General features: G+C 35.5%; 1 protein-coding gene across 16 annotated transcripts in view; it reads right to left on the bottom strand.

Annotated features, from left to right (window-relative positions):
- Positions 1-3,906: 3,906 nt before the first annotated feature.
- Positions 3,907-10,027, bottom strand: part of MEF2C (myocyte enhancer factor 2C) — a 182,097-nt gene continuing 175,976 nt past the window's right edge. For 10 of the 16 annotated variants that reach the window (XM_087927078.1, XM_026718883.2, XM_026718926.2 and 7 more), the window contains one exon: positions 7,328-9,485. In XM_087927078.1, coding sequence (XP_087783204.1) covers positions 9,164-9,485 — 322 coding nt within the window. In that variant the 3' untranslated portion in view covers positions 7,328-9,163. Of the gene's footprint in view, positions 9,486-10,027 lie in introns of all 16 variants that reach the window. The other 6 variants (XM_026718934.2, XM_026718943.2, XM_087927071.1 and 3 more) reach the window with 1 other exon arrangement.

The following is a 10,027-nucleotide window of genomic DNA, read 5'->3' as shown; positions in this document are numbered from 1 at the left end:
TCTTTTAGATTCCTAAGTCATGGGCAGAGCATGGCAAAGTTAAATCCAGAAGTGATAGCTTACTCATTGTTACAATGCAATGTTGAATCTACCCTTTTATGCCATTAGATAGTACACATTAAGTCAAGACAGATAAACTCTTTTCAATTTGGCTTTATTCTTTTCCTTCTGAGTTTATTCCAGGAAGTCAGTGTAAGTGAAAACACCCCTTTAAGTAGAATCAAATGTTCTGAAAAACCAATCATTTATCCTCCTTAATAATGCTACAGAATGTGAAAATTCTCAGGCCTCAGACTGTTTCTGGTTTTATAGAAGTTTCTCAGCTTTTTGATGCATTTCTTTCCTTGACTGAATTTTTTTAGTGATTCATTCCTGTAGAACATTTAATGCAGAATGGGGGGGCTTTGAGGTCTATGAGAAACAGGAGGGGTGACATTGTACTTGAAAAGACTAATGTAATTCAGATAGAAATCAGGAGATGTATGTGACAGTTGTTGATGAGCAAATTTAAGGAGTCTTTCTTTCTTTCTTTCTTTCTTTCTTTCTTTCTTTCTTTCTTTCTTTCTTTCTTTCTTTCTTTCTTTCTTTCTTTCTTTCTTTCTTTCTTTCTGTTTCTTTCCTTCCTTCTTTTTTCCCCTCCCTCCCTCCCTCTCTTTCATTCAATTCTTTATATTTAAGACAGATTTAGCAAGGATAGTCTTTCAAGCAAAACACTGTCCTTGGTGAAAATAAGAGACAAAACCTTTCAGGTGTCAGTTGTGGCCTGCTGCAGAACTATATGCAGCTTATTTTTTGAGAAAGCCATTAAACTCAAAATTTGTATAGGAAGTTGCATTAGCACTTAAACAGACAACCATTTTTATATCCCTCTCAGTGAAGGCTGGTAGTGATAGGGAAAGCCATCTGCTGGGGTTGCAGTTCTGACCATAGGATTCTGTTAAGCATGGTATAACATAAAAACAGATTTCTGAATTTAAATGATACCTCAAATCATAAATTAACTTGAAGTCTAGGTCTGTAAAAAATAGTAAATTAAAACACAACAGCCTGGTTTGGGGTTCTGTGTGTCATAGAAATAGAGCCTGCGTGACTAACTTCTGATCAAGAAAGGAAACAATGTGTTGGTTGTCTTGTTAAGAGCCAAAGCATTTGGCTGCCTAAGGCAGATCAACAAATATAAAGCTGTCGTCTGTGAGCTGCAAAAATCTGGCAGCAAAGGATTTACAAGAGTCTTCTGTAGCTCTTTGCTGTCATGCAGTGGTTATATGGATTTCTGCATCTGAACTATGGGAAAAGTTGTAAAAAAGTAGCACTTTTCAAATTTGCTGCTTTTCAACAACAAGAGTATTTTATGTGGTTTGATTGGTTCATTATGATGAAAAATTAACACATTAAAAAAAGGGAGGAGGTTACTCTTCTCTGCCTAATATCAAAGTTGCAATTTTATACTTGTTTAGCAATTAAATTCCAGCAGTTTCTATGGAAGGTTTCAGCAGATCTGAACAGAAATAACTCTCCTATTATTTTCTAGTAAAAATGTTTAATATCACAGCATTTGAGATTATTAAATAAAAACCTATGTTTGCCTGACACACAAGAAAAAGGGGCAAAGTGTTGATTATGTAACTAGTTGCACCTACCATCTTACTTTTTAAGCCCTCTCCCTCCCTCTACAGATGATCTATTGCTTGTCCTGAGTTTAAAAAGTTCAGAATGGAGTTAACATCACAGAAGTCGATAAACCTGTTTAAGAATACACATTAATCCTGTTACACTAATGTGACATAGAACTGTAGATTGTAGTTGTTGCAGCTGTTTGCTCAATTACCATGTACATTGGGGATCCAGAGATTCTGTTTGCCGTTTGGTTATGATGCTTCATTATTTTTTATTTGATAAAGAGTATATTTCCTATATAGGTGTGGCAATGAATGCTGAGATCAATAGGTACTCCCAGATACTTACATTTTATAAATTATAATCTCACAATAAGATTATAATTATTTGGTAACATTGTAATGGTTCTGGCCACTAAGAATGTCTCAGGAATATGAAACAACTAGGTGGACAACTCGCCATGGCCTATTCACCACAGCCAACTCACTGTGGGACAATTCGCCATAGGACAATTCAATAAATACAAGTTAAATTAATTTCAGTGCAATCATGGCCAATAATAATAAAATAAAGTCAATCCAGAAATACAAGAATTACAATAATTTTGATGAAACAGGGTCACCTATAATAAAAGGAAATGGATGAAATGATTAATAGTGTTGAACTGTCCTGTGGCAAGATGTCCCACAGTGAGTTGGCTGCAGCGAGTTGTCCTAAACCCACAATTAGGACATTTGGCTGAAAATTGTCAGCCAGTAGAAACCAGTAGCTTTTACCATTGCTGTAACAGTCCCACTGAAGATGGTGACAATTCAAGCCAAATAAAATAGCTTGAATGAAATAATTGAGAAAATGTGTATTTAATGTAATTGACCAATTCATAATTTCAGTAACTAAAGAAATAAAACTGAGCAAAAAGAGCAACAAATTCTTGAACATCAGATCTTGGCTATATGTGGAAAAAGATCACAAAAGATATGGGAGGGAGAAGATATAAGGGAAAAAGGAAGTGGAAGAAGCTAAGAAAGGGTTGTACCATACAAGGATCTGGTGAGTTTTTAGGTGCTGAAATATTTGACTTCTTATTGTCTCACTAACTTCTGGGCTTGGCTTGGCTACTTAACAAAGAATAGATCTCCAGAAAAAAATGGTCCCCTGCTATTTGCTGCCAGCCAGTTTGTTGAGACACTACAGTATGAAATGGGATGTGTTTCAAAAATGCTCGTTTTAGCAAGTTAATTACACAGCAGCCCCAGAATTATCTGCATATTGCCAATAACTTCCTATGACTTTATAAAAGGGAAGCAAAATAAGAGGCTTATTGGCCACCTTGTTCAATCCCTTGCTTCATCCAGCAAAAATCAAGGATTTGAAATTCCTCAATAGTAAGTGACTCTGTAGTATTTACTTGCATAATGAAATCTCTCAATAACAGCTTCCAATCCATTTATAGACTCTGCTGAAAGTTCTGATTTTGATCTTTAAAATATTAAATAGCTAAAACCTGAGAATTCCAAGGATTGCTTTTCCTCAGATATACTAGATGCCGACATCACCTTTCCTATGTCAGATGCTGTTCAAAAGTCAATTTTGACAGACTGTTTTGAAGAAACAATACACCTACCTTGCTGCCAAAGATCTTAAAAAAAAAAAATCCCAAGACACTTACAGCTTTTTTAATATTTTAAACATTCTGTTTATACTTTTTGATGTAATTTCAGAAGCAGTTTTAATAGAACTTGATTGCAAGAGCAGTTTACCTGTTGACTTATTTTAATATTTAGATATTGTAATGTGCTGAAAATGTAATACATGGCAGGCTATTAATATTGGCATTAATATTACATATTCCAAATGAAAAATGTTGTTGCTACTACTTTTTTTGGGAAAGTAAATAGCAGATTATCTCTGATAAAGTATTCCATCCACCTGCAGATCAGTTTTCCTGTAGCTTCACCACTGCATACAGTAACTTAGCTCACCTTATTAAGAAGATACTAATGCTTGCATATTTTTGAAACAAATCAAATTTTGTATTTTAATATTTCTGTATTGCTATCACTTTTAAGATAGCATATTACCAGAATAGATACTGCTGCCCATTAAGATCCTGTCAGCAGTGAGTTAATATGACAATGGAAAAAAATACAGGAGAAGAGTTGCTGTTAGAATTACAACGTGTCTTCTTGTCTGTATATTTTAAACTCTTGATTTGATATGTCACGGATGTCTAACTGAGGCAAAGACTGTTTAATTTTTTAAACAAAAAAATGCACCACAGACACTGTATCACTAAGAAAGCCAGTAATTTTACTGATTTGGCTGCAAAATACAAATTATACCTTATGTCCAGCAGGAAGAACTTCTGATTTTTTTTGCCCATTAATTTATTTATTGTTCACTACAGACAGCTGATTAAATCTCTTGAGATACACAGGTGTGATTTTTAAATTTGTTATAATATCTTGTCATCTAGTGGCGACAAAGTCCAGCTTATGCCGCTGTGAGCCTCTAATATTTCTTGCAAAACGTTTTTATGTGCCCATCAGCAGGAGAATATCACTGATTTAATTAAAGCAACTTCCCAGGATTAAAATAAAATAAAGCAAATTATCTGAAGCAATCCAAGTCAAATATTTTTAGGTTAAGTGAGTTTCTTTTACCACTGAGCTGACATTTTTGAATAAAACTGAACTACGGGCCAGTTTGAGGTACAAGCAGGGACAGCAAAACTAAACATGATTATACCCATTGTGATGTAGAAAATTTGATACAAAGGGTGCAATTCTACACTTGGATTGCTCCACATCTTTGGTTAGAATATGTTCACAAAGCGCCTGTTAATAGTTTGGGAGTGAGGTCTTCTCAACCGACACCAGTGCTTCACCAGCCATTTGAGGGACACAGGGTATCAAGAAATGGAGGCCACAGATGTTAAGATGTCACTGCAGGTGGCATAAAATGGGAGCAGAGGAATATTCTGGGTTTAGGCAATAGCATTTATTGAGGTTTCAAGTGGCTTTTGGGGACATAAAGGCAAAGTATTTGCCTTCTAGAGACAGCAGGAAAGAAAGAAAACCAAACCAAACCAAACCACACTGTTGCATCTATGAGGAAGATGGGTAAAAGCTAAGACAAATCAAACAATACAAAAAGGGGTTCTTGACATTCTTGAAAATAGCATAGCAGTTGTTTTATTCTTGCATTTTAGCTTTGTTTGGGGAAAAAGCCCTCTGAGAAACAGCAAATATCACTGTATTATTTAAAATGTTAAATTCCACTCCTGGGAAAAATAGAAATCATTTGGTTACCAAAAAAAAAAAAAGAAGAAGAAGAAGAAAAATAATACCATTGATAAAGCACTAAAATGATTTTAAAAACTCCTTTTCTGAGAAAGTCATCAATGCATACAATATATAAATGTGTACTCTATTAGCTTTCCTCAACCTAGTGTTCTTCATATATGGATTACAAATCCCATCTTGCCCAGCTAAGATATGGCCAATCCCTATTTCCTTTTTGGATAGGAATTTTACTGTGACACTACATTAAAAAGGCACTAGATTTGGAAAGGGTGGTGTATATCATATACTGTGATCAGAAAACAGGCTTTATCCCTTCATTAATAAGCTATTTCCAAAATTAAGATCAGCTTAAGGGAAGAAGACATCCTTTTGGCTATTGCATGTTGCCTTTAATTTTGTTCTGCCCAGGTTGAAGAAAATCTCAATCCTTTTATGGGGCACTGCCCCCAAACTGCTTAAATACAAAAGAATCACACCGTAAGTCCTCCATTGTAGTTTTACCAAAAATTGTTAAGATATAGATAAAAAGAACAGTTAAGTATTGACTGCCAAAGCTTTTAGAAAGTAACATCACCATTAAACATTGTGCTTCTTTATTAATTAAATCCATTTACAATGTTCAGTTAACCCTAGGATTGTGCCTCTATATTTTAGTTTAACTCAATAGTGGAAAAAGGAAGAAATACTAATACCCATTCTTGCACAATTCAGTTCTGTGACTGTGTTTCAAGGTTGAAATTGCCTGGCTGAGCGGGACGAACTTATCTCCATGCACAGAACCCCACAATTCTATAGGCTCGAGAGTAATCTTACATGTAGATGTGCATGGCTGTCACTATCACCCACTTTGGCAAAGGATTTACAACCATACTGGTAAGCCAAATATTATTTCTTTCTTTTTCCTTTTTTTTAAATGGCCACATACACATTGCATATTTAATTTCTGTTGAAGATGAATGTTCTCAAGTGGTGGTAAATGTTAAAGTGAAGAAAATAATTTGGAACCCTGACTGAAGCTAGGATAATCAAACATTGGCCCCATTCTCACTTCCTTTGATGCATGTGTATATATTAAAGTCATTGGTGGAATTAATGCATTATCAAAGCGTTTTTTTTTCCTGTTATCTAGAACATACTTGCAAATGATATGGCTTCAGCATACTCCCAAGACTTTCTGGGCTGGTCAAGAAATGCTTAGGATAAGAAAAAACAACTGCTGAGCCAGCATGGAATCATAAGCGATGACACTACGGCTGTGGTATAGGTATCATTAGTATTGATTTTGTTAAAAGTGAACAAAGCCTTACATCTATATTTGGTTGGTATCCTTAATCAAACAGAATTTTTACAACTTGTATTCTTATATAGACCTCTATGTCTCCGTTAACATTTGCCAAAGTCAGCTGATTTGCTAATGCTTGTTCATGACTCTGGAAAGGTATCACAGATTAATCAGCAACTGGGATTAAGTGGTAAAAAGTGAATAGCCTTCTAGACTGCTACAGTATATATTAATACTGTATGAAAATGAGCAGTTCAGAGAACTGCATCATGAGCTGTGCTTTGACTCTAACATGCTAGAAATTACTCATATTTCTTCCATCTTACATTTCTACCCTGCCCTCCTGTCCTAAGAAAGAAAATAAGCTACATCTCTTGTAGCATTTACTCACTTGCTTGCTCAGCCCAGTAGGGTGGACCACCTCTACCTAATTTGCATGACAGATCTTAAAGCTCCAAGAAATATAAAACAATTATAAAGAATAAAATAAACTAAGTCATATACAAAGGGATTCTCCTACAGCACTAGGAATCCAGATATACCTTTCACACATTATTTAGTATGGGGGAGGGAAACCCTTTTCTTTCAAGAATCAGTCCCAGGATGTGTGAAGGAAGTATTTAAAGCAAATGACATAGCTTTCATGAATTTTTATGCCTGCTAAATTATAAATAATATGTGCTAATGTCAAAGATAAATTAGATATCCTGTTCAGGCATAATTTTATTTTGATATTCTTAATTAAAAATATGGGTAGGAATTATGGGTAATGTTCGCTTTCTCTAATAAGAGGAAAGTAGAACAGAATGGATGTTGTTCTATGGTGACCGAATTATTTAAGTTAAAAAAATTATAATAGTCAATTTTTATAGCAGGGCTGTTTGCTCAAAAAAAAAATAAAAAAATACAGCAGCCACTACATTTGAATGGAACTGTGAAATTTAGCTCTAGTTGCTCAACATGATGCATATGCTTCACGTTTTAACCATGACACCAACTAAATACAGATGTCAAAATAAGCCCAACACTTTTCAGTGATCCATACATTCAGCCATAAGTCATCAAGTGTTGCATAGCAAAATTCTGAGTAAACCTATATTCAGTCATCTGGAAACAAATCCTATTAACCTTACTGGATTTATTTTGCAGCATACCTGTACATGATGGTATTATAAGTAATGCACGTATAAATTCATTCTTGGACATAAACAACTCAACATTTATAGCCAGATTGAAGTTAGAATGGTGACCTTTTGCTGCTATTCCTGTCCTCAATTACTCTGTATGAAGGAGAACAAAAAATAAAGAATTACGTTGGAAGGACTAGCTAGGCCATCAAAGCCACTTTTCCATGATCACATTTGAACCTGAATCTGCCTGTAGTTCTGAGATAACCTACTGAATGTTGGGCATAAAATATGCAGTCCGGGTACCAAATTAGGGGTAATTGTTATGGATTTTTAAATTATGTTCACTTTGATACTACCCCAGATTTTGATTTTGTTTGAGATTGTGCAAGCTTTCTGAGTTACCTCTTACAGCCAAAAGGTTGCTAGTTTTATTGAATGTATAGAAACAAGACAAAGTTGAGCCACATTGTGATCTAAGGGGCAAAAAGCCTCAAGATATGCAAAACATAAATAAGGTAAGAAGAACACGTTCAAAAATATGATGGAACTATCCAAAATGCAAAATTGACTGCAGATATATTAGAATGATATGGAAAGGAAAATCCTAATTGTTTGCAGATTAGCCTCCAACAGCTGACTGATACTCTAAAATGTATTCTGATTTGAAGAAAAACTAAAAGGAAAAAATAGTTACTTAAATTGTGCAACTGCACAAATATAATTCCCCCACTATTAAGATAACAAAAACTTCTGCTATTACCATAATTATTATATATATTAGAAAGCTATACACAAGCATGTTAATTTCACAGATTTTTAAAAGATTCTTAATATTTTATATAATTAGAAATACACATTTCAAAAACAAAATTTCTGCAAAGAGAAAACAATTACCTTGGTTAGCAAAGCATGGAGTTCTTCATGGCTTAGGGTAGTGCTTTCTATACAAAAAAGATCCCCTTTGTTTCCTTCAGGGCTGTTTAAAATATTGGCAAAGCTATAAAGGGGGAAAACACATTTTGGCTTATGTAAACTACAAAAAGCCACAATGCTTTGCAAATTCTGTCTTACTTTTTAATATGAAAATAAGGAAAATGTAATTTACATATTTTTTAATATTTTTATTTAATAAATGATCCAGACCCAGAATTTTAAAAAATTAAATAGGTTAGCCCTCACACTAAAAAAAAAAAGAACTCCAAAACATTTTTTTTCACAAGTATGGTCCTCTTTTAAATGATTTTGATCCGTTTAACTGAGTGCCATACTATACAATATGCCTACACATTTGTGAGCATTTTCAGATATACTAAGCGACCTAAAATTTTCCTTCTTTTCTTTTTTTTCCCCCTTAATCACCCGATTTCTGGGTCTCCCAAAACATCTGTACAATTTCTATTTGTTGCATAACAGCCACTTTTTCTCTCAGTAATGATCTGCCCAGGATTGAGCAAATGCCTCCTCTTTTTTCTGTTTTTGGCTATTTACATGTAAATAACGTTGAACCTGCAACATGACACTATCTATTGTAACATACATTTTGCAAGGGAGCACAACAGTAAAAAGAAGTTAACCTTAAAACCTATTTTGTACAAGTGATCTGTTGTACAACTCAAGTGCGAAGCATCTCTTCAGCATTGCTGTTTATCTTTTAATATGGTATCACTGAGGCAATTTAAAAGTACTTTTACAAAACAGAGTACCTGACTTCCCCCCCCCCAACACACAGCACATATAATGCATATTGACCCCCCTCCCTCTTTCCCCTTAAGGTATAGCACACACACGCACTGCAAGGAAAAAAAAACCTCTAATAGCTAGTAAAGTTATCATGTTGCCCATCCTTCAGAGAGCCGCATGCGCTTCACGGAGGGACTTTCCCTTTCGTCCGGCGAAGGTCTGGTGAGTCCAATGGGAGAGTGGAATTCATTTCGGTGATCTTCCCTGTCGCTTCCATCGTAGGAACTACTACAGCTGCTCAAGCTGTCAACAGGAGATCTTCCCGCCTCGTGGCGCGTGTGCTGTGGATATCTCGATGGCGTGGTCGTACGGTCTCTAGGAGGAGAAACAGGTTCGGACTTGATGTTGAGGCTTTGAGTAGAAGGCAGGGAGAGATTTGTATTCTGAGATAAATGAGTGCTAGTGCAAGCTCTGTAAGAGGAAAGGAAACCCAGTTACAGACGGAGGAGGCAGAGCCCCCTGAAATGTACACTTATACAAAATATCAGCTAAGAGATGGAAAAACTTATCCCTGCACAAAGCCAAGGACCGTGTGTATGAAAGATTGTCTTTGCAGCTGTGGGACACATCTGAAAAGATGACTCTCCTAAGATGGTCCTTGCAGTTTGTTCTATGGATTGCTCAGAACTGCAGCCAGGATGATTTTGATCTCAAATGGAAATAGTGTCAGCCACACCCTGCTGTTTTTGAAACTATGACTGATTACTTAAAGTATGACTGCATGTGTGCATATACAGAAAAGTAATTTTAAAAAATGGTAGGTTGTAGGGCAGACTGATGTAGATTGCCTACAACTCAACTACAAGAGCAGTTGGGGTTGTTCTATTCAGCATCTTTTGGTTTTTCACATGGCCTTCAAGAAATCCGGGGTTCATTCTTCTGGATTCTGGTGAGTGTCCTGAGGTGTTAGGGCAACTCGTACTAAAAAGAGGTTTGAGCAAAGGTTCAGGAAG

The sequence above is a fragment of the Pseudonaja textilis genome, chromosome 2, assembly GCF_049901715.1.
Source record: "Pseudonaja textilis isolate UNSWEBS1 chromosome 2, rPseTex1.2, whole genome shotgun sequence".
In the NCBI taxonomy this organism is placed as follows: Eukaryota; Metazoa; Chordata; class Lepidosauria; order Squamata; family Elapidae; genus Pseudonaja; species Pseudonaja textilis.
Note: the sequence above shows the minus strand (reverse complement) of the source record. Positions and strands in the feature narration are given on the sequence as shown.